At 38.1% G+C, this 25,333-nt stretch overlaps 2 protein-coding genes across 3 annotated transcripts in view; one reads left to right on the forward strand and one right to left on the reverse strand.

Moving 5' to 3' along the window:
* LOC107101007 (unconventional myosin-Ic-like) overlaps positions 1-19,184 on the forward strand; it is a 38,536-nt gene extending 19,352 nt beyond the window's left edge. For both annotated transcript variants that reach the window (XM_015399741.1, XM_015399740.1), the window contains 20 exons: positions 114-194; positions 291-382; positions 3,377-3,471; positions 3,570-3,616; positions 3,717-3,797; positions 3,957-4,062; positions 4,717-4,834; positions 4,908-5,021; positions 7,420-7,496; positions 10,744-10,812; positions 10,977-11,061; positions 11,149-11,308; positions 11,410-11,493; positions 13,402-13,495; positions 13,573-13,628; positions 13,704-13,839; positions 14,406-14,476; positions 14,567-14,664; positions 17,481-17,580; positions 17,686-19,184. In XM_015399741.1, the coding sequence (XP_015255227.1) occupies positions 114-194; positions 291-382; positions 3,377-3,471; positions 3,570-3,616; positions 3,717-3,797; positions 3,957-4,062; positions 4,717-4,834; positions 4,908-5,021; positions 7,420-7,496; positions 10,744-10,812; positions 10,977-11,061; positions 11,149-11,308; positions 11,410-11,493; positions 13,402-13,495; positions 13,573-13,628; positions 13,704-13,839; positions 14,406-14,476; positions 14,567-14,664; positions 17,481-17,580; positions 17,686-17,712 (1,791 nt within the window). In that variant the 3' untranslated portion in view covers positions 17,713-19,184. The remainder of the gene's footprint in view (positions 1-113; positions 195-290; positions 383-3,376; positions 3,472-3,569; positions 3,617-3,716; positions 3,798-3,956; positions 4,063-4,716; positions 4,835-4,907; positions 5,022-7,419; positions 7,497-10,743; positions 10,813-10,976; positions 11,062-11,148; positions 11,309-11,409; positions 11,494-13,401; positions 13,496-13,572; positions 13,629-13,703; positions 13,840-14,405; positions 14,477-14,566; positions 14,665-17,480; positions 17,581-17,685) is intronic.
* A 3,140-nt stretch (positions 19,185-22,324) lies between these two features.
* Positions 22,325-23,570, reverse strand: LOC107101001 (the record flags this gene model as incomplete). The annotated part of the gene is made up of 4 exons (XM_015399730.1): positions 22,325-22,719; positions 22,841-23,017; positions 23,213-23,311; positions 23,400-23,570. Coding segments are annotated over 4 exons (633 nt in total), but the record flags the coding sequence as incomplete, so codon positions are not given.
* Positions 23,571-25,333: the final 1,763 nt, after the last annotated feature.

The raw sequence follows: 25,333 nt of genomic DNA on the forward strand, positions 1-25,333 counted from the left end.
TGAGTCAGTTTTCTTCCTCTTTTCTGTTTGGTTGTCACAACAAACGACTGGGACTCTTTTTGCTTGTAGCTATGAGCGCATAGCGATGTAACGTTTGTGTCCTTTGAGTGCAGTGGGAGACAGTCCAGTACTTTGATAACAAGATCATTTGCGACCTGATAGAGGAGAAGCACAAAGGCATCATCTCCATTCTGGTTAGTATGTTACTGCTTGTGCATGTGCCGTAGCTACATGTGGTCTCCTCTTTCCACCTATCCCTGGTTTCTGAGACAAATGATTTTGTGTTTCAGGACGAGGAGTGCCTGAGACCGGGAGAGACTTGTGATGTTTCCTTTTTGGAGAAGCTGGAGGATACAGTGGGCGGCCATCCCCATTTTATCACGTAAGAGTCATTGTTAACATAAGTAAAAGACATCTGTGTGCATGTCTTTTAATAAATTACTGCTCTATCACACACAATGAACCAGCTTCAGATGTAACTCTGACCATTTCCCAGCATGGAGCTGACCTTTCCTAAAGTGTATGGCTGCACTCGTCTGATGAAGTAAAACCTTGCCCCACATGCTCCTAACTTTCCAAAAAAACTCATGTTTCAGATTATTGTGACTTGTCCTTTTTTCGGGTGAACAAAAGTCTGATTTAAATTGCTTCTCTTCCATTTTATACGGTAAAATCCCTGCAGGATTATATTTATATCACAGCAAATTCATAAGGTCCTGCAGACTCTAACATTGGACTAACACACAAAGATGTGCAAAGAAAAATGCTGCAAGCAGCAAAAACAAAAGCAAGTTCAGAAAGGCTGCAGCAGCAAAGTGGAGACATGCTGCAAATATGTAAATGATGCTAACTAACAAACACGCAAAAAACATGCCAAGGGGAAATGCTGCAAACTACAAAAACAACTGCAAGCTAAGAAAAGCTGCCAAGTAGCACAATGATAGAGCTCCAGACCACTAGGGGGAGACACATTATCAATTAATGTGGAATCAGAGCATATTTCTAGATATGGAGCGACGCTATGGTCGGCCATTATCTTTGGCCAATGTTAGCTTTTTTTCTATTGCATTGGCCGATGCTTTCATGTATTAGGCAATTCATTTGTGTGTTTACCAGCCATGAACTACTGCCCCCACTAATAAACATTATTAATATTTTGTTTGATTTCTTGATAAATATTTGTCATTTATTTCTATTTACTTGTTTAACACATGTGGCCTTTGTGTCATCTTTATAATGTAAACGAGGAGGACGAACCAATATTTACCTACAGAATTGGCCCCCAAAAAAACGCTAAATTGATTAGATTAATGTCAAAATAATTGGTTTCACTCTGCCTTAAAAAAACTGCTAAATCAGTTGCTCTACAGACATTACTATGAATTAATATCTATCTATGTACCAGACTCTTAGCAAAAACATAAACAGGATGCCATTCAGGGGGCATCCGGAGGGAGAAAAAGAAAGGAAAGTTTTCCATTGACACTTTTTTTGTAAACATTTAGTCCGTTTCTCAATTAACAAGAATGCGAGTACGGACCTGTGTCCTTGCTGAGTATGTTCTTGAGAAGAACACAGAAAAGTGTTGACTTGGGGAGGACGGGTGCATGCAGAGTAAATATGAGTCAATTGGATCAGAAGCGTAGTCGTGACGTCACCACATGCTTGGCTTGTCTGGAGCTGCATTTCACCTCCTGTCATCAATACTCTCTAGTTTCTAGGGACTTCACACACTGCTATGCCATGAGAGGGCTGCTGCAGACAGGCTAACTTCAGCCCTTGATGCAGTTAGCGTTGGAGCTCCACTGTTTGCTGCGGTCCTCTCAACATCGGACGCCTCCCTTTTAGCTAAAGTGGTTGGCTTGTAGCCACAGCCTCCAGCAGCACCTCCTGGGTGCTGCTGAGTCTCTCCGTCTCAGGCAGTCACTGGTCTGGCGGCTTCTAAAGGCCGCCTGTCTGCGGATAGGTTTAGGTTAGCAGAGCTGGATTAGCTCTTCTCTCTCTCTGCTGCAGCAGGCATTTGACACTGTTTTCAACTCAGTTTGAATCGCAGGAAGAATAAAAACACTGGTTTCAACTCCTTCTGAATCACAGGAAAAGGGCAGTCTGACTCGGGTCCGGCTAGTGCGGACTTCTCCTGAGTTGCTACTTAGCATAGCCTTCAGCTGGAAGCGCTCAGACTAGCCTTTCGCAGCACAGGGCCACCGGTATTGATGTTATGAGATGAGCCGAGGCTTCGAGGCGTATGTCAAGTACTGGAGGGGGCGTTTCTGCGAGGCGCATATCACGGCTTGCTTCATTTGGGGGAGGAGCCAAAATAGATGACGTCCGAAGCCTCGCTACCCGCCATACCACGTGACTGCTTCGGGAAGTAGTTCAGCTCACCCGAATCTTCGACAGGCATTTAAACAGCCTCTGTGTTCAGTCAAGATGTGGGATTTTGTAGTTGGATAGAGTTTGGATAGATTCTAGGAATAGATTGGTGTTTTTTCCAACCAATCCAGTTGGTTTAAACTAGTTTTGTTAGATTAAACAATGTAATGATCAAAGTCTGAGCAAGCCACTGATCATAGATGTACTGGATTTTAAGTAGTAATGCTCTCTTTAGGTATGTCACTTACTTAGTGACGTCAGTTGTAGGAAATGTACTTCCAATCTTGGGGTTGTTGATTCAAGACCCACCTTAGCCTTTTAAAAGTTGCGATAAAACACAATAAGTGTTTTTGGCTAATGTGGTTAATTTGTATTTGTTGCTGTAGTATAAATATATATTTGTAAAAACGCAAAAAATTAGATTGGTGGGTTTAACAAAAAGATTGGTTGAATACATAACTTCCATCCCGATTAAACCAAAAATGGTGGGAAAACTATCATGTTTCACTAAATAGCAGATAAACAGCGCACCTTAAATTATTGTTCTCTTCTAAGACATTTTACACACAAAAAACTAACGAAATATTTTATTACACAGACCAAACATTAAGAATTTCAAATTAACTTAAAAACAAGAAAAATAATATTGCAAAAAATCATAGATTATATTACTAACTGCAGTTCTGCACTCCACCATTAGGTGGTGACATGTTCATATGAAGCCTCATGAACTGTGAGGATCATTGAAGCAATTTGGCCAATTTGGCCTTCAGAGGGGAGTAGTTCCAGTTATATCAGTTACACTTGATCCGAATATCTGCTCTTGTCTATAAACGAGTTCTGATTTGAGAACATCAAAGCAATCATCTGAATAAAAAAAACAAAAAAACAAAACACATCATTGAAAGCTGAGGGTTAACCAATTTATCGTATTAAAAAGATAAACCTTTACATTTAAAGGAACTGGAAGTCACTTTGTCTTTAAATGGGGGAAATCTTTCAGGCACAAGTTGGCGAACGGAAAAACGCGCCGGATAATGAGCAGGGAGGAGTTCAGGCTGCTGCACTACGCTGGAGAGGTCAACTATAATGTTAATGGTGAGATAGAGCTGAAATATGATATTTGTTTATTCAAATACCTGATAAAGATTCAAGAGTGGATTCTTTGATACTAAACAGACCTTTTTTTTCTACAGGCTTCCTGGACAAGAACAACGATTTGCTGAACAGAAATCTAAAAGAGGTGATGAAAACACCTCCTTTGTTGCTTTAGTGAGGAGGAAGAAGAGGGTGTGTCTTCCTGCGTTGTTGACATGTGGTTTTGTGGTTTGGTTTTTGTTTAGGTCATGTGCCAGTCAGAAAACCAGATCCTAAGTCACTGCTTCCGCAGAGAGGAAGTGATCGACCAAAAACGTCCAGGGATGGTGTGAATCTTTCCCTTGCTGCCCTCTGACTCTTGTTCTACCTTTAAAAGCTGTTTTAAAACAAATGTTGCAGTTTGAGGACTCAAGGCACTTCCCAGAATTTTCTGTACTTTCTTTCCATTCCTCACAGAATTTTGAAGGGTTTTCTTTGTGCTTTAGGCTGCTTCCCAGTTTAAAAACAGCCTGATGAAGCTGATGGAGATCCTCATGTCCAAAGAGCCGTCCTACGTTCGCTGCATCAAACCTAATGATGCCAAGCAGCCAGGTATTTTCAGGTTTATCATGAATTTCCTTAAAACACAATCAAGATGTTATTTAAACATATTAAAGGGGGAATGTGTGTGGAATGTCTTGTTTCACAACCTTTCCCATCCGCCTGCCTTTTTCAGTGTCCGTGTTTTTTTCCATAAACCAACTGAGCTCCAGCTGGAGCTCTTTGCACAGCAAGGAAGCCAGTTTTAAAAAAGGATGTTTAAATGTAGTGAATAAATCCTTGGGAAAAGTAAATTCAACTACAGATACTGAAAAAAAGTTCACTAATTAAGTATTTTATACTTTACACCTCTATCAGTACGTAAGATAATCGAATAATAAAAATCGAATAAATAAATGCTCTCAGTCAGAATTAATTACCCTTTTTTCTTTACAGTGCTGTGTTTCTTCTTTAATAAAGCAAGACTGTCATGGCAGAGTTTATCAATGAGGGGAATAAATCATGTTCTCCAAGATCAGAAAGTTTACAGGAGCTTTGGACTCTTAAACCGCATTTGCCACAGAATTAAAAAGATTAATAAACTCACCTCTTTTATTGGAATATAAAGAATCAGTCTATATCATTATATTTATTTATCTAAACATTAATAGAAGAATATTTATAAGTGGTGGTATCTATGATGAGGAAGATGCTTACTCCCTGCAGGACGTTTTGATGAAGTTCTGGTGAGACACCAGGTGAAGTATTTGGGTCTGATGGAGAACTTGAGGGTCCGGCGGGCTGGCTTTGCCTACCGCCGCCGCTTTGAAGCGTTCCTGCAAAGGTGACTCACTCTACCTCGCCAACTGTTTTTTCTCTCCAACTCCGTTCTTATAATTAACTATAAATGCTTTCAGGTACAAGCCCCTCTGTCCCGACACGTGGCCCAACTGGAATGGAAAACTGGCTGATGGGGTTTCTGCTCTGGTAAACCACCTGGGCTACAAAGCAGAGGAGTACAAGCTGGGCAGGTAACTGTCAAGATTTGTATGGAGGTTGGTTGAGGACCCAAATGCAGAGAACGGAAGGTAGAGGTGAATCTGGCAAATTTAATGAAGTAACTGAGGAAAATTGCAAAGACCCCAAGCATCCAAAATGTCAGGGAAGCAAGAGACGAGGGAAACAACAAAACAACAAGGAACCAACACTGAGTGACTGCAGAGGTGGAGTGTATAATGGGAACAGAACAAAGGATGGACTTATGAGCTGAATAGGGAGCAGGTGGGAGTGGAACTAACTAGAAGGAAGCCAAGGGGAAAGGAAACAAGCACAAGGGGGCAACAGAGAGTAACTAAAGACTGCTTAAATGTAATGGAAAATGTAGCAAAGATCAACAAAACAGAATAACAAGTAACTGAAAACTAAAAACTCAAGAGTCCAAAAAGGGGACAACAATGACAGTGATGAAAGGAAACTGTTATGAAAATCCTCTCAGAACCGAATATGAGAACACAGTGTTGCTTTTTAGGGTCATTAGAAGTTTGTAACAATAACAATGGACTGAAAAAGTTGGCTAGCAGACTGGTAACAGCCTTTTGAAGGCAGATGGAGGCGGAACCAGGTGGTGACAGGATGAACTGCCGGCTTGAGAGCAGATGGACGATGGCTGGCAGGCTGAGGGTGGTTAGAACAGACTGTTGACTGGCGAGGACAGTCTAGGATGTGACCAGATTCACAAGTCATCAAGGATCTAGTGAGATTCGGGTGAGCACAGGAGCCCAGAGCAAAGAACCCCTGGAATTAGTCTCATTCAAGCAAGGAGGTGACAATCAGGCAGGGAATAACTGAGAGAGGCAGATTCTGAGAGCTTCAGGGTCACATTTGAAGAGCCCTGCTGATGGCTGCAGGTTTAGTTGTTTGGAAATACGTAGACAAGAGCAGAAGGTTCTACCATCATCCTGGACTTGAGGTGATAAGATATGAGCAAAACCTTGCTTTTTAGTGCTCCTTAAACATGAAATTATTATAACTTTATGATGTCTTTTAGTGTCATATGCACCGGATTTTTTTAAAATAGCTTTAAAAGATATTGTCTTTTTAAAGGGAAAGAGATATTTAAAAAAAATACCAGATTAAATTAGATAATAGCATAAGAATTGTAAAAATGTAAGTTTTTTTAATACACCATTATTTTTATAATATATTAGGTTTATCTTGCTATTTTTATTTGGACACCTTTTTCCTTCAGGACTTTTTTAATCCTCAGCCAGGTGTTAGAAACATTCCTCAGAGATTATAATCCTTATTGTCTCAATAATATCACAAGGTTGCTGTTGGCTCAACAGCCCTGGTGTGAACTTCCTGCTGTAGCATATTGTCAGATGATCTGTTGAACTAAGGTCTGGTTGCAGTGGAATCCAGTAAAACTTGAAACCGTGTTCTAGAAACAAATTTAACATGTTCTGAGCTGTTTTAAAACTTACATGTTTCACTGTAGTTAAAGAAGGATCCAGAACTTCCTATTAAACCAGTCTGCCCATGCTAACCTTCAACATCATTGTTCACATATTTAATACTTACAGGTTTTGTTTCTTTTGTTCCATTCTCTGTAAACCGGAGTGATTGTTTTGCTTGAAATCCCAGTAAATCAGCTGTTCTGAAATGACCGTCAGTAACATTAGATGTCATTAGCACATATAACACCCTCATGAAATGTATGTTAGTAAAACTAATGTTCCTATAATATGTTCTGGTTTGGAAGGCTATTGATGAAAATGGATTTACTGACATCTGGGTTGAACAGGAATCTAATGGTATTAACTTTACTAAAAAATGCGTTAGATATAGACGTACAGAACCGGAGCGCATAACGATGTGAGAATGTGTTTAATTTGAGATTAAGAAATCAAACTTGGTAGTAATTCCTTTCATAAGTATCAGTGTATAGCAGTAAAAGAGGATTTACCCCACACTATATCTCACTGTTTTTTACAAGTGTTCATGTTGGTACTACTGATGAAGCTGGAAACGATTAAAGCTAAAGCAGATTTGGACTTTTTCTGAGGATGCTGCTGGGCTAACTGTCTAACACTACTCTCATGCCAATAGTTTTATTTCTTTTGTTTTAATCCTCCAGGCCATGTGACATTGTCAATATTAATAACTAATTTATCAATGAACAGAAATAAATAAAAAAAATATAAAAGGTTTGTATTGTAAGTCCAGGTGCTTAAAATTCCTGTGGTACAAAGACACATCATCTCCCAACACCTGATGCAATATTAAGTTAACCATGAGACAGAAAGCCGAATTAAAGATTTCTTTAAGCCCGCCAAGGTTCCAGTGGAGCCCCAATGCAACACAGGTTTCAAACATGAATCAAATTAAATTTGTTATGATTCATTTCAACTTACTGTTTCTTCTCTGCAGATCAAAGATCTTCATCCGTTTCCCCAAAACTCTTTTCACCACTGAGGATGCACTAGAGGCCAAAAAGCCAGAGATCGGTAAGAGGGACTGTTTTGTCTGCATTCAGGAACAGAAAGTTAGGAGTCAGATCAGTTTTGTTCTGTTTTTTTTTTTTTTTTTTTGTACAACTCTGACCTCTAGAGGATGTTTTTAGGTTTGGTGACCGTCCCGAATTTCTGGGGACAGTCCCTGTTTTGCACCACTTGTCCCTGGCCAAAGCCTGTCCCTGATTTTACGTTTAAGGAATGATGGGCAAAATGTTGCGTGTAGACTGTTATTATGGTAGAATAAGTGCATGAGCATGTTGCAAGCAGAAACAGCTGGTTGCACTGCTGTTAACGTATAAATGAGAAACAGAGGGCATCACTTTAAAAACAGAGGAAACAGCATATTGTTATTACAACCAGTCACAGCTGACGGGAAGCTGACCTATGTTGTAGTGTTTTAAGTGATTTGTTTTATTTGAATTTGGCGATCCCTGATAGATGTTGGGTTTGGGCCCAGGTAAAAAAAACAAAAACAAAAAACATTGCTAATGTGTGCTTTTGTGTTACTAACGATGATGACCCAAAATGTAACATAAACCAAGATATTCAACAAAAATTAAGCCAGACCACGGGTTGCAGCTGTCATGAGTTAAAGAGACTCTGATAAAATGCAACAGAACGATTCAGAACTCCTAGTTAGATGCTAATGTGGTACAGGGATTCTTTAGGGATCAACAAGGGTTTGCTTAAAGATGTTTTAGGACTAACTAATGCAAGTCCAGCAGATTGCGAAACAGCTTCTTCCCCTCTGCCATCAGGCTGCTGAACTGTTGAGAAAACTCTTAATCGTGTCACAGACTCTGCATCACACTAATAACACCAAACAAAAACACTGCCTAATTGCACCATATACACATATTCAATGCTCTGAAATTCTATATCATTGTGTTCTTTGCACCATGTTTTTCTCCCACACTTTACATTTGATCACTACTGCACTTTAAGGAATGGAAATGTCATGAAACCTGTACAAAGCAAAATTTTGTTTTGTATACACTCTATGACACTAAATGTTGTCTAAGTCTAACTGGTGATTCATTTATATTTTCAGACAGTTAGTTGTTATAAGAAGAGTGGGTATAAGCTGTTTTGCTAATGTATGGTTGTGATTTATGAGCATAGACTTCCAGACTCTGGTATGATTTTCTACTACTCAGTTGGATATGTGAAAGTTCTTCATTGAAAAACATTAGAGGCAGTAACAGGAAAACTGTAGCTACAAATATTGGGGTTATGAGCATTTTTAGTATTTAATCAGGTGAGAAGACTATAATAATAATATCTATGATGAGATTATAGCCAAATACCCCAGTATCCGATATAAAAATAACCAACTTCCAATGAGTGTGTGAAACAAAAATCTTCAACCATTGAATTGTAAGTTTTCACACTGTACATTCCTATGTTTTTAGAGGGGATTGTGATTGTATTATGTATCTGTATCATGTTTTAGAACAGTGTAAGACTGATAGAAGTGGAGAGAGGAAGGAGATAGGAACACTGATGGAAAGAGCAGTTTAAGAGATGGAAGAAAAATAAACTTAGAAGAGTAAAGCAGAGATCAGGCAGAAGTCAGAAGAGAGCTAGAAAGAAAATTACCTCTGTAACCAGCTGGACAAACCTGGATTAATTAGCTTGTCCAGAAATGAAATAGGTAAACAAACGGCCTGGTTGAAGTTCAGGCAGTAGTGGAGCTTTGCTTAGAGCCCATTAGTGGGAGAAATTCATCTGCTTCTTTAAGACGCACAGGGCCCTGATGCAATCAGTTTTTCTTTTCTTGATGTCACTCTCTAGGCTCCATAAAACCGGGAAGCCCTGGTAACCACTTTTGACCCCCCCAGTCCCACCCCCACACCTTTCCCCCAACCCAAAGACATGCTGAGTTTAAATTCAACGTCAGCGTCTTCCAAAGACCCGGCCTATCTGGATTATTTTTGGTCCCTGAAAATGAGGAGGTCAGAAGAGTTTTGGCTGTGGATTCAAATAGGTCCAGCCTTCTTCAGCTATCACTGCCCGTACGCTATGTGGCCTAGCAACCATGACAGGTGACACACAAAGCAGGCACAGAATTCATGCTGAACTTTTTACTACTGTTCTAGGTGCTAATAACATTTCTGAGGAGCTTCAGCAGCAGTGTGAAGAACATGAGGGTGAACCTCAGTGCGGATAGATAAAACCATGCAATAAAACAAACATTACCCGCCACTTATATGACTCAATAACCATTTAAAACAACCATTTTCATTCATTTCAGACAGAACTTGGATTATATTAAGCTGCACTTCCAACGTTCACCACTGTTTGGCGCCATTACTCTTTTTCCTCTGAGCATGGAGTAGCCGACTTGCTTGGACTATCAATGAATCATGGGATACCCAAGGCTGCATAGCATACAGCAGACCTGACCCTCAAAACGGCGCCTCGCTATGACGTAATCAGCCAACCAATCTGGCCTTTGCAGAACGGCTTTTCAGTTCTTGTTTTTTATTATTAACAATATCGATTAATTTATTTCATTAATCATAAGAAATCCTGATAGTGTGGAGAGGCAGATTCCTGGCTTTTACATTTGTATTTTGTTATTTAAATATTAATAAATATGTAAAAATGAATGAAACCATCACTGTCCTGGTTTCCTAAATTTAATCCTGGTGAAATGTTTCTCTTTTTATTCTACGAGTTGGAAATATCCCCAGACATGATTTTCGAAATCTGGTCACCTTACTTTTAGGCCAGTCTGATTTGTATTTAGGAAATCCATCAGTGTGGTGCCTCCTTCCTGTGAGAGCATTCATGGCGTTTGGGCATTAAAACAAAGCAAAATGCTCTAGGTTTCTGTAATATTTTTCTCCTTTAGTGCATTCGTTTGGTTAGCATCACTAAAATCTTTGTCTTAATTTGTATTTCAGAGAAAATTAAAAGCTTTAGATTATACTTAAGATTTTCCAAAATGTTGCCCATATTTTCCTATCCAACATGCCCCAAAAACAAAGTGGGTTCGACAGTAGGTACCAGATCTGCTTGGGCCCTGCATATAACAGTGATATTACACTACAAATGTCCTGACTTGAAAAAGCACTATACAAATACAGGCCAATTACCATTTCCCACTTAGGCACATTAAGATGACCTCAATAAGCAGTGTGATGAACATTAGGGTGAACCTCAGTGTAAATCAGTTCTGTCACCATAAAATATTACAAATTAAAATGATTTTTTCCTGCCTGTTTTATTCTAGCTGTGACCCTGCAGAAGTCTTGGAGAGGCTACAGAGAAAGAGCCAAGTATCAACGCATCAGACATGCAGGTCTCTACATGCATCCTATCTGAGTGGTTTTGTGTCTTTAGGTGGAAACTCAACAGTTAGCTTCATTCTTATCATCATATTAAATCATAAGTAAAGTTTCAGATTTTTTTAGGTCTGTGATCTTATCTAAGTTGCTGTTGATTTACACAAATATTTTTGCCTAGTTATTGTGATCCAGTCTGGATGGCGAGGGATGAAAGCACGCAGGAGAGCTAGGAGGCGCCGCGAGGCAGCTGTGCTGATACGCAGGTGCTGGACCAATTCATTGCTTCAGTTTGTTGTTGCAGCCGTACTTTTTGCGTCCAGGCTAATTTCTTATGATTTATTTCACTTCAGGTTCATAAAAGGCTTCATCTACCGTCACGAGGAGTACTGCTCTGAGAACGACTATTTCCTGGATCATGTCCGCAGCTCTTTCCTGAAAAATCTAAGGAAAAACCTGCCAAAGAACGTTCTTGACAAGAGCTGGCCAACACCTCCTGCTCTGCTCGTTGAGGTATACTTAAAGAATCCAAACATTAAGGCGTTTTCTGCTGAATAAAACCACAGTACGCATAGAAAACACAACCATCTGCATATTGACGCATTCCCCCGCAGGCCTCAGAGCATCTCAGAAGGCTTCATATGCAGAACATGGTCGTCAAATACTGCAGGAGGGTTCAGCCTGAATGGAAGAAGCAGGTATATATACTTTACCAAATCCCCAAATTAAAGGCACTCCTGGTACACATCCTTTTTGTTTTCCTTCTTTTTTGCAAAAGCATGAGCTGCAATACAAAATGAGAGAAAAATAATAAAATAATATCGCAAAATAAGTGCCAGTTAAACATTCTCGTAACTTATACTTGAATCGTTACAGTTGGTCTGAGTGTCCGGGAACTTGAAATGAACAGACCCTTTTTCAGTCTATGTTACAGTAACGTCAGAGCGTTTCCTGGAGGCAAAACAAACCGATAAAGGCGGCCAACACAAACCAGCACAGGGTCGGCTACACAAGGATTTTAAATTAACATTTGTTTTTGTGTTTTATTTGTTGGCTACCAGAATAAACAGAGTACAGACAAGAAGTTTTGTCCCATGCGTGCTGCCTCTATCAGACATAAAAACGTACAGTAGCTCTGGTTCAAAGCAATAAAACAAGGGGAGTGGACAGAAACAATCATCATATATGTTCCTGTTTGCAGCGTACACTTTTTATCAGGCTCATTAATGTAAATAAAATATTGTCTTTTATTTGTATGGATTATTGTTTGCTTAAGTAACATTACTCATCTAGCTATGCAAGTGCGGTTTGCATATAGCCATGATATATAGTAGCTGTTTCTTTTGTTTACAATGACCCAAGCGCTACATGGTCATTTTTTCTGGCCTGGTGCAGCTAGATAGAACCTTGATATCATTTTGATACCCATTTGTTTCCATTTATTCAATTTCTTTAAAAAACATCCTCCTCCAGAAAGTAAAAAAACTTTGGCAATATATTCAGGTAAAACTTGATTTTCTACAGCTGTATTTTGTTTTTTAAAAAGCAAACAAAACTTGCTAGTACCATTACTAAAGGAGAAGTCTGGTCATATTCAGAATTCAAACTTCTGAAAGTACTTTAAATATGAAATTATTACATACTGTCTATAAATGCTAAGTGTTTTTAATTAGGAGGAATTTTCTTTGAATGTGTTTTACTGGAGGCATCCATGTTTGTCAAAGAACACTACTGCCACCTACCGGTTTGTGACATCACAGTGCGGGATCGGCTGTTGATCAAGTCCCAGTGCTCTATCTGGTGTTTGTCACAACGCGCTATTATCCAAGTCATCTTGAAAACATTCTTCTTCGAAGTGTTGGCTACATATTACGTGTTTTTTCTCTGGCCAGAAGTTTGATGGCAAATCCTCCCTCTTCAAGTTGGTAATCCAACGACGAACCCGTCTGTGGAGGATCATGAATCGGAAAGGTGAAAGTCCTCTCGAAATCTTCAATAATTGTTGTTGATTGCATATGTGTCTGGTTGTTCCCACTCATTTTGCTTGTAAAGTGGGGAGAAAGCCGCTTGGCTTACCGCACCGTGATGTCACTGCTGGAAGATTTCAGGAGTGGGGCCTTACTATGTTTGGGCAAAAATGGCTGCTCCCGGACTCACTGATTGCAACAAAAATTATTTTTATTTTTTTTACTGATTAACCCTAAATTCATTAAACCACTGCAAACATATTAGTTTTAGGTATAAATACGGATCCGTTGATTATTCGTTGTTGACCAGACTTCTCCTTTAAAGTGCTCTGTGGGAATCTTTCTGCCTCCTGCTAGGCTCCGCCCACTGAAATATGTCACAATGTTTACTGACTGACAAAGGGTCAATAAACCATGGCTGATTGTTACACTATAGGATATATTTTATGACATGCTATTCGTCTTGGCCAGATGTGTTTGGGATAGAACGAGAAAACTACTACTCGCCTTTACTTGCTCAAATTCAGCCAGACTAATAAAGAAACGGCTAAAAACAACTTGAACCTCGGAAAAAAACAAGGACCCAGGTTAGTCACCCTTCTTCAAACAAATAAATGGAATAATGACTGTTTTCCTCAGATGATGCAGAAGGTTGTAGCCAGTGAGATCTTCAAGGATCAAAAGGAAAGCTATCCTTTTAGTGTTGGGAGGCTGTTTTTGGACTCCAGGCTTGGTAAACCTCCGTACATCTCCTGTTTCATCTCCCTTTCATAGACATAACAGTCACTGATTCTTTCCGTTTCTTCACAGAGCGAGATCAAATCAGCCTAAAAGTCCTCCAGACTCTTGGGAGTGAAAAAGTGCAGGTGGGATTAAATTTAGCAAAGATGAATAAAAACAAATGCTACCCAGCGGTGATATGTACTCCTTGTTCTTCTCAGTATGGGGTCTCTGTGATAAAGTACGACAGGAGGGGCTTCAAGCCCCGCCCCCGTCAGCTCCTCCTCACTAACACCTTTGCAGTGCTGGTGGACAGGACCAAAATCAAGCAGAGGATGGATTACACAGCTCTGAGAGGTGAAACCAGCTGCAGAGGTCGACCTCTTCCATCTCCTTACCACCTACAACTGTTAAAGGGGCCCGGCCATGTATTACGCTCTCAAGAAACAACACCAAAAATTATATTTTCATGCCAAAATATAAAAATGTTACACTGGCCAATTAGTGCTCACTCTGTGATTCTCAGAAAATTTAAAAGGTCTTGCAAACTTAACATTTTGACCATCAAACATTAGTCAGTCAGTCAAAAGTTAGACTTGCAAACATGTTTTCTTAATTAAATTGTATTTACATGCAATTTGAGTAGATACTTAAGTAATCTGTCAGTGGAATAAATCTTTTACACTTTAACTAAGAAAATAATATTTCCATTAAGTGCAGTATTTTAAATGATCCTAGTTTAGGGGTCAAAATCCTCATTCTACTGTCAGATAATTTACCTACCAGCTCAAAACTTATTTCAACAATATTATTTATTTTAGCTCCATTTTTGCAATGTTGGCCCCTTTAAGAAACAAAGAAAAGTTATAGTAAGCTGAATTTGTAACATGTTGATTTCCTTATAAGTTTTCTTGTTTATTCAGGAATCTCTGTGAGCTCTCTCTGCGATGGGATGGTGGTTCTCCACATGCCGTGTGAGGACAACAAGCAGAAGGTACATCAGGACACCAGATGTTTTTCTTTTTGGGTTTTTTTATGGGCGCCAACAGTGCAGCTCGTCTAACCCCAGCTGTGCCTCCCTCAGGGCGACGCGGTGCTGCACTGCAGCCATGTGATTGAGCTGGTGACAAAACTGGCCATGATGGCAAACAAGACCAACTATGTCAACATCAGCCCTGGCAGGTGAGCCTCTTCTACTAGCTGGTGCTTTTTGTCTCTTTTTTATTTTAAATAATACTCACAAAGAAAAGTCTTTGTTCAAATGGAGTGGGAAAAAGACTTATTAATCCCACCCCTATGCAGCACAAAACTAAAGAATTACTCTATATATAATTATTTTTATATACCAAAAATATCTGTAACAGTAAATACAGATACTGACAAGCCTATTAATTGTAGTACTACTAATAATAACAATATAATTCCTATTATCATTATGAAAAAGTAAGCCAACCACACTGACAACCAAAGATAGTCATCGCTCTTCATTTCCATATATGAGAAGTAACATATTTTTGTATAATGATTTAAACTTTTATACATATCTTTGTTTCATTGCAGCCATTTGTTAAAATAAATATAGTTCATTTTATTTCTCATTAATAAACACTCAGCACCCCATCTTGACAGAAAAAAAAGAAATGTAAATTGTTTTGCCAATTTATTTTAAAAAATCATCATAAGTATTCAGACCCTTTGCTGTGACTCTCATATTTAACTCACATGCTGTCCATTTCGTCTGATCCTCCTTGAGATGGCTCTGCTCCTCCAGCTGTGTTTAATTAACCTGATTGGACTTGATTAGGAAAGGCACACACCTGTCTTTATAAGACCTTACAGCTCACATTGCATGTCAGAGCAATCCTCTAGCAATTTCCGTACACTTGAATGTATGATCAGCCATTTTTACAAACTGTTTTCTCTCAGATAGATACTTGTTAATCCAGTTCATCTCCCATGAAGTTGTACTGCTGAAGCTCGTTAATGAGTACTGAGAATTACACCAGCTGCATATTTTCCTTGATCAGGTTCCCTTGTTATTTCCTCTCTTGCTTCCATCATTGTGAGGGAGGTTGTACAGTTTACTCTGAATCCATTCTGACTCTAGTTTAATATTTCATATTGATTCAGGAAGTCTTCAAGCCTTTTATTAAAGTTCTTTCCAGGATTTTTGAAAATATGGAAGATATGAAACTGGCATGTAGTTCATATTCATGCGTTCTTTTCCTTGCTTGAAAAGTGGTTTTACTTTAGCTGTTTTCTTGATCATTCTTTTCACTAATGTCATATCAACACCGTCACAGTCAGTGGATTGTTGTTATTACACTTATTGATAGCTGATCTGACCTCCAACTCGTCTACTGCTGAGAGAAAGATCGAGTGGGAATTATTCTCAATCGGTCATGGCGTCTTTTCCTTTGTCTGGGATTTTCACCGCCATCTGTGGTCCCACATTCACAAAAAATAGATTTTATTAACTACCTTATTGTCATGATGGGCTTCAGAGATCAAACCCACATGCAGATAACCACTCAGAGACAAAGGGAAAAAGTTAACTGGCTTATTGCAGAGGCTTCAAGCAGAGAGAGAGTTAGATTGAACAGGTTTCCTCAGAGGGAGATCCAGCGATCAGGTGAACTCATTTTGCTTGAACTCATTTTGCTTGAACGGCCCTTGAACTCATCACAAGGATGAGTTCAAAGGCCGTAGGAAAAAGGATCGAGGCTGATGAATGGTTCAGTAAAGACTCACATTCGAGGGGTTCTTGAAAGATCCTTGGGTCCAGTTTGTGGGGGCATTGTCCAGAGAAGATTGTACTCATTGAAGGGCGGAAAGGCAGACTAGTGAAGGGTCCAGAGGAGCAAAGGAGCGGACTGTCACAGGATTTTCCAGAGGTGGGCTTGAACGGATCAGGCAAAGGTTTCCCCTTGCCCAGAGAGACACGAATATTTTCTTCCAAGGGGGTAGAAGGACCAGGCTTATCCAGCGGATCAGGAGGGTTATCCTACCAGAGAACACAAAAGAGAAAAAGGCAAACTTAGACTTAGAGAGACAAAGGCACAATGGTGAGACTCAGCTAATCTCAGTTTTGGCTAGAGTACCCAATACTGGCAAACACCCTGACGTCGAAGTGGTGACAGTCCGCTGCTCAAATACTCCCCTGGTGATGACCCAACAAGCCGCAGGTGTTGGAGGAAAACCGGTAACAACTCTCCAGGCCAAAACGGGGAAGGGGCACCATCTAGTGGTGGACAGAGAAACTAAAAGAAAAACAAACCCCACAAACAGGACCCTAACACTTATTAATATAAATATCACTATTGCTCTCAATAAAATATTCAGGATATATCTTTCTCTTTGTCCCACCTATTCTTAGCCTATTAAATATGTTCCAGAGTCCTTTTATATGTTTCGTTTAATGATTTTTTTTTTCTTTGCTAGCCCTTATTATTTCCGTTAACTAATTTTTTACATTTTATATCTGTTTTTGCCAGTTCTTAATTTAGTAATGATCTATATAGATCATTTTTTCTTTTTAAAATCATTCTTTAGTTCCCCTGGTTAGCCACAGGTATTTTTTTTTATAACCTCTATAAATCATTTTGATTTAACTAATTTATTGTATAATAGTTTAAATACATCAATAAGATTACTATATGCCGTCTTTCTCTCTATAAACATTATTCCAGTCTTGCAGCATCAGATTTTTATCGATTGCTACAATGGTGTCTTCGGTTCATAATCTCATGTAGATGATTTCATCTGTTCTACTTTCATTTATTCTTTTACTAACCTTAAAACATAGAAAAACAAGTGAGTGGTGACTAATATCATTTATTAATATACCACTTACCATATTGTTTGTAAATATGTTATTTATTTAGGTTGTGATTATTTTGGGTTTTGTGATCTTTGGAAAAATGGTTAATCTCATCCTTATATGAGAGAAATCCTCTCTGTAAAATAAATTCATAATTGTTTTCCTGTGTGGAACGCAGCATTCGGTTTGCCGTGTCCCGAGTCAAGGAGGGAATCATTGATTTCACCAGGGGTCCAGAGCTGAAGGTGGCCAAGGGCAAAAGAGGACATCTGCTGGTGGTGAGTCAGCGCCTCTTCTCTCATCATGTGGACAGACTGTGTGGGAGGGAGTCTGTGAAAAAACCTTCATCCAGCTGACTCTGCTCAAACTGTTTTCCTCTTCAGACTGCCCCTCAGATCAACGCAGCGTGAAGATCCAGGAAAAGCGAGAAGATGACCAGGATGACGCTGAAGTTTCGGATTTCCAGCTTCCTGTTTAGCACTAAATGACTCTTTCACTGTTTTGTTTTTTTTTTCTTTTTAATAACCCGCACTTCTTGTATGGCTCAACATCTAATATACTTAAAACATCAAAAACACAGTTTCTTTCACTGCCACATCCAGGTAGGTCTCAGTGGATTAAAGGATCAGGAAAAGAGGTTTTGATTTTTCAGAATTCAGAAAACTGAAACGTATAAAAACACCAGCAGTGTTAAGGTTTATTTGGATGATTATTGCTTAAAGTTTATGCAAATTTGATTTTCCAAGAATATTGGGAAAAAAAGGGTTTTTCAATCCAGAAACGCTGCAGCCTGTACGGTAATCTGCTGACTCAACAGATATCCAGCAAACCATGTTTAAAAGCCTTCACTAAAAGGTTAAACCATGAAAGGTCATTTCTAAAGAATCATGAGGTTTACAAAGAACCAAGTCTAATTAATGGAAAGTTAAGTTATAGAAAAAAAACCTACGTAGAAAGAGGCCGGATTTAAGGGATTATGGTCTAAAAGTCAAGAGTTGGAGGGAATTTCTAAAGCCACCAAACGAGAACATGTCCACAACATGAGCTAAATGTGTAATTTATTAGACATTAAAAACACCGTCCACTGGCTGAAGACAAATATTCTCCACAGGGAGTAATTTAAGACAATTATTTAATATGTTTTTTGAAAATCAGAAAAAAGTGAATTAAATTGATATACTTATTATAAACAGTACTTTATAAAAGACAGATTTAAAAATGTGTTTTAAGGATCTTCTCTAGAGCTGAGAGTCCTCAGAAGGACGCCTTATAAAGTCCAAAAGGTTTCAGGAATCAGGAAACATATACTGTAGATCCTATAGAAAAGTCCAATCCGCATGTGAATGACTAGGATCAGATCAGACTACTAAGCAGGGTTATACCGGTATTTAAGGTGATCTAAATGAAGGTGAGAAAACATTACAATCACAAACAATAAAGGTTTCATGAATCCCAAAGTGTGTTTGTGTCATAATCTTTTGCTCTGGAACAAAATACAGACGGACACTGTGGAGTCACAAGGTGAGTTTTTAAAGATTGAATAAAATCCCTCAGCAAATAAAACAGAAGCATAGAAAGTTAACTGAAGACCTGATGAATACTGGAAAATGACTCACATCTTTCATAGGGGGAAAGAAAACTGCAAATAATGGAACAACTGAGGAAACATTTTTACTAGGCCTGCAACTAACAATTATTTTGCTAATAGATCTGCTGATTAATTTTTCCATTAATAAATTAATAATCAGTTAGCAAAAGATTTTTTTCCTGAATTAAACCTTGAGAAACTAAACCTTCAAACTCCATTTGAGGTTTTCTGAATAGAGCTTATTGACAGACCAAAAAGTTTTCCCATGTTAAATGCAAAATATTCAGCTAAAGACATATTTTACTAACCTGACAACAGCCAGATGCATGTCTGGCGGAGCGAGACATGCATCTGGCTGTTGTCAGGTTAATATTTTACAGTCTCTATACTCCAATTAACGATTAATCGAATACTAAATTAGTTGACAATTATTTCAATAATCGATTAATCCAATGATTTTTTGCTCTCTTTTGCACATTGCTTTTATCACTTCCTTTTTTAGATCTGTAAATATATATAATTATATATATATAGTTATATATGTATATATTTTTAGTGTGCAGTGTTGTATATAAATTTGTTGTTTGTATACGAATTGTTTCAAACCTAATTTTCATTTACAGTTGAGACTCAGTTATGCTCCGATTCAAACTAACATGGTTTGAGTTTCTTTTGTGTCTTTTGATTTACTGTATTTGTTACTTTCCTCTTATTTTCACCTGAAATTTTAAATGTGAAATTCATTTTTTTTCCACGTTAGGTTTTTATTTTTTTTTCATAAACTTTGTTTTTTGTTCTTTTTTTAAACTTGGTATTAGTTTTGCTATTTGGGTCTTGACACATTCTGTTATTTTTGCTATCAGGGATTAACACCAATTTAAAAACCATAATATGATATATTATCTAATAATTTTTTAAAAAATAAGAACATCAAAAACTGTAGTACAAATAAAATTGTTATGTTAACCTTTCTAGTAATGTTTTTTTTTTTTCAGTACTATTAATTTTATTTTCAATTCTATAGAGAAAATTTCCGATACAATAAAAACAGAAAAGTAGCTTTTAGCTTCAGAGCTAAAATAGCTTTTTTTTTTTTTTGGCCTTTTCTTTCTAAGATTGTTGCTGCCAACAGATTTTTATTCATTTCAGATAGTTATTTGTTTTTCAAAGCCAGAAATGNGAGACAAATCTGTATTTATTGCTCACAAGAAATACAGCTGACCAGCAGTCCCCAGAAACAGGTGGGGGAGGAGCAACACTTTATATGTTCTTCAAGCTGCCAAATAAAACTCTCCTCTACAGGTAGGATGGGTTCGATATAAAATGTAATGTTTGTGAAACTCTTACATTTTAGGATCTTTAGAAGCAGCTCTAATCAAATATTGATAGAAGTGCAAACAACCAGCATTTTTTTTTAAATGTGCATTTTTTTTAAAAGCCACACTATAATCAGAACAATAATTCAGCCCATTCTAATACTTTTAGATCTGGGATTAGAACTGAACAGCTTCATGATCTAGAATCCTTTAAAGCTGAAAATTCCTTAAACCCACTCATGTCAAATTCAATGTTAAAGCACTTTATCCATCCCTTAAAAACCTGAAAAAGGCATATCAGGTCAAATAGCAGAGGCAAATTTTATTTTTAAAGTCTACAAAAGTATTAAAACTGCTAAATAAAAGTGACTATGAAGTTTAAATATCAGAGCAGTTTCCTTATTGTAAAATCCAAATTCAATTTATACAGCACTTTTACAGACTTGATGTCACTCCATTGGTGTCTCTAGATTAGGTTTTCTAGGGGGGCAGGGTTTTTCCATCAGGCAAAAACAAAAGATTTCAATAATAAAGAAATAAAAATGCTAAGACATTTATACAAAGAACAATTTGCTGCTTTGGAGCTGCAGGTTATAGATCACTGATTTAGCACTGTGGCTCCCAAAGTGGAGGATGCTCCCTCTATGAGGAGCTCCGTGTAGAAGTGCAGGTAGTAAAATGTCATTGTAAATATGTTCCATTGTAAGTATTGTAAATATGGTGCTGCTCAGTGATGCAGTGTGTAGCACTGCTGCCTTGCAGCAAGAAGGTTTCAGGTTCGATTCCTGGCCCGGGGTTCTTTCTGCATGGAGTTTGCATGTTCTCCCTGAGCATGCGTGGGTTCTCTCCGGGTACTCCGGGTTCCTCCCACAGTCCAAAAACATGACTGTTAGGTTAATTGGCTTCTCTAAATTCTCCTTAGGTGTGAGTTAGGTGTCTCTGTGTTGCCCTGCGATGGACTAGTGACCTGTCCAGGGTGTACCCCGCCTCTCGCCCGTAGACAGCTGGAGATAGGCACCAGTGGATGTAAACATGTTTTTTTCTCCAGTTTGCTTTTCTTTTTTCATCTTTATAAATGACTGTCCAGATAGGGGTGAAAAAACTTTCCTTTAAAACCTGGAAAAGTTTGGGAACCACATATCTGGCAGATGAGAACCTTGTTATCAGTACAGCTAAAGTTAAAAGTGAAGCAACACATCCTTCTCAGAATAAAATGCTGAAAAACTAGAATTGGTCCGACAGCCATCAGTTCTGTACCAGCGCATATTATGAGGTCAGAATTCTGCAAACATGTAATACTCATATAAGGAGTTTTTTTTTTTAAACACACACATGAACACTCTCCTCAAATGTTTATGCATTCTGATTCCATATTATGAGGCCCCCAATACTGTATGTCACAAGTTGATGCTCCTCTCATGTCGATGTGTTTCTGTGACTACTAGCTCGTTGCTAAAAGATTTGAATTTGATCAAGTGAATTAGATTTTAAATAAAATTATATTAAGTTTTTTTTTTTTTTTTTTTTTAACTTTAGTTAGTTTAAGGAGCATGAACTCATGCGTGACACGTTCAAAGTGCATGTGGAGAGTGGTTTATGTGTTTGTTTGGAATAAAACTGTTTGTATTATTATTTATTACGTGTCAGCTCTTTTGGCAGAAATCTGAATTCATACTCTTCATTATCCTTAACTGATTTGATATGATGTCTTTAATAAAGGGGCCAAAACAGGGAAAAAGACCATATTTTCAGGGGCGTTGGCCCCTGTCGGCCCCCTTCTAGAACCACCCATACATCACTCCAAACCTGTCATAGCTTTCAGTTTGCAGCTGACAGAAAAGGAAGCATGTGTCCTAAAATACTATTTTTTATACCACGACTTGCAGCATCGAATTTCAATTATTTAGTTTTTAGAAACATCAGGTTCAGCGTCTTTCTCAGTGAATTTATTGACATTGATAAACAATATTTTCTATTATATACAACATGCCTTCTGTAATACATTATTTCTCTACTCATACACATCTCAAATACACCATTTAAAATAAATAACTTAATAAATATAATAATAAATAGCAAATAGTTGTTTGGAAAGTCCTCCAGTTCGAGTCTGTGGTGGAAAAACAGGATGTCTTCTGGGAGCATGTGTCAAATTTACAATTAGAGGTCAGATAGAAACTTTGGGAAATACCCAAAAAAAACCTGAGATGTACAGCAGCAGTTATCACAACAAAAAGTAATCCAGTGCTCAGACTGCAGTCCTACACAGTTAATCCCAGAGCTGCTGTGTAATTGTTCAGACTTTGTTCACCGTCTTTTGTATGGGGTCATGAGTGTGATTTGGAGGCCAGTAGAAGGAAGTCTCTTGCTAGTTTTGTGAGGTAAAGGTGTAAATCTCTGAGAATGATGTAACCTTCCACTCTGCTTTCCCACAATGTTCTGGAGCTCCTCCCAAGGTTCTGTAGTTCTACACAAGGTGCTGGTTTGACCCAAGAGCTTTTAATGCCTCTCATCTGGAGGAAGGAAAACAAAACAAAACTCATCAGGCCAACTGCAGCGTCGCTTCCTGTAAACTTCATCTGGGCTTGAACAGGAAGAGAGACCAAAATAATTTTTAGTAAGAACCGTGTATACCTCACTGTTGACTTTCTTCATCAGGTCGCATAAGTCATGCTGAACGTGCCTGATGCTCTGAAGCAAACTGGGGTCCATCTGCACGTCACGCTCCTGCTCCAGCTGTTTTCTTTTCCACCCCAGCATGCTCCAGTAGGTCTGGATGTCCCCTAAAGCTCCGTGCAGCCGAGTCCAGTCCTGAGCATTCAAAAGCAGACAGTTACATCACAAAGGTTTTGCACAAATCAGTCTGCACATGTCTGCAGCCCTGAACGGGGAATTCTGCATGATCACTCATTAGATGATGTCACCAGACTTTTTTTTCAAGTGGAAAAAAAGAAAAAAATACTTAGAAATTTAGATTTTTCTGAACTTGTTCTGGGACATACTAACCGTCATCTGAAACCAGTTGTTGAAATCTGTGGAAAGCAACGGCAGATCCCTCAAGTGGTAGCTATGGTCCTCTAGATGGATGTTCCCCATCTGCAGCTTCTTTATCAAAAATAAAACGTTGTGTCAGGTATAAACAAAGATAAAGACATGAATGTCCATTTAAATAATAAAAAATAAAAAAACCTACATATTTCTCCAGGAGGTGCTGCACACTCTTCCGTGTGGTTCTTGTGAGATTAAGTGAATCATTTTTGTTTTTCTGAGCAAACTGTGACGTAGGAGCAGATCTTGCAATGCCCAGTGCCCAACAAAAAAGGAACAAACGGCTCCAATTGGTCATCTGAAAGAGGCACGGATTAACATATTCAATAAATCAAAATCTGAACTAGGCTAAATCAGGCTAAATCTTCTGACTATAGAAAATAAAACAGATGTGACATTGCATGCTTATGGGGAGTTTTCAAATATTTCTGTAAAGAAATTCCACACCACAGCGTTAATTTTTCCCCCAGTCATTTGCCTACCAATAGTCTTCATTTCTTATGCAATTCAATACCGCTGCTGCTGTCAGAGTTGCACGCATGCACAAAACAGAAGTGAACCAATTCTTCTCAGCACTTTCACTCTGGAGGCAAGCATTCTGGTGTTGGTTTGGTTCTGCATCTAAACATGAATCCTGCAGGCAGCAGAGGCCATTCAGGCGGGATGCAAAATTCATACTGGAAAATGTAAAGTTTCTTTCTTCTATGGCTTCTGTGGTTCCTCGAAGAAAAAAATGAAGCAAATCTTTCAATTTTTGCTGCTGATTTTATTATCAGTTACAATCGAACTACCAGAGGGCTGAATGCAACTACTGATTCAGCATTTGTCTTGATACTCAGTGACTCTGTGTGTCTAAAAGAAGGATGAAACCATTAGTTTCTCACCAGATAATAGGTGATAAGAAAAGCCTAGTTCAGGGGTTCCCAAAGTGGGGGACAGGACCCCTCAGGGGTTACAAGAACCCAATGAATGTGATGGGAACCCTGAGGTGTATGGGGGGGGCATAGTATATAATATATACTATAATAAAAAATAAAAAGAGACATAGTATATAATATAAAATTTAATTTTAAAATAAGACATTAAATAATACAAATATATTTAAAGTGATCAATAAAGCAATTAAATGTCTTTTTAGAAATGTAATTGGATTTAATAATGAATGCAATAACCTCATTTTATATTTAGAAATAAATACAGTCAAGTAAATACATCTACTTTCAGAGGATCTCTGATCTGTTGCAACAGGGAATTATTGATATTATTGGTGACACCGATAAAAACTCCGCCAATCCACAATCCATATATATATATATATATATCTATATATATATATATATAGATATACACTTTTTTTCAGGTTTTAAGAAAATGTTTATACATCTGCAGTCAATACTCTGAGCAGGCTGACATCTATATCTAGATACAGACATAAAGCGTCAAAGAGAGAATGATGAATATGTAATTGTTCAGGCTTACCTTGAAGGAGTTGTGAGCAGCACACTAATGATTCAGTAAAAATCCGAGCAACATATATATATCTTCATGTTATGCTTTCAGTTTCTCTCTCCTTCTAAGGCTTTTTCTTTTTTTTCATCTTGTGGTTACTGAAGTGTTTCTCAACGAAACAAACTGCAAGTTTAAAACAGGAAGTTATATCACAACCTGAGACAAAATTGCCAAAATTTAGGAAAGAAAATCAAGTCTGCAAGGATAAAACTGCGGTTAATCCCACAGTAATATCTAACAAAAACATTAATTCTAAGTACTTGAACTTCCGCTTTTTGTTTGAAGAGGATGTTAACTACAGCCTTGACTGTGCATCTTAGGGGAATATTTCAGGAGTCCCATGATTCTGATAATCAATTACTCAAACAGTTTCACTGAATCTCACAAACAGAGAAAAAGCTACTAGAAATTACCCCGTCATCACGATTACTTTGGTCACTCTAATTACTGGAAATAGTTTTATTTTATTTTTTTTTTCTACGCCAGTCTATCTGTTAAAGGAAAAATAAGAATGAAAGAAAACAATATGGGCTTCTAATATTAATGCTGAATTACTGTTATCATGATATT

The sequence above is a fragment of the Cyprinodon variegatus genome, unplaced genomic scaffold (assembly GCF_000732505.1).
Source record: "Cyprinodon variegatus isolate N-32 unplaced genomic scaffold, C_variegatus-1.0 Scaffold1044, whole genome shotgun sequence".
NCBI lineage: Eukaryota > Metazoa > Chordata > Actinopteri > Cyprinodontiformes > Cyprinodontidae > Cyprinodon > Cyprinodon variegatus.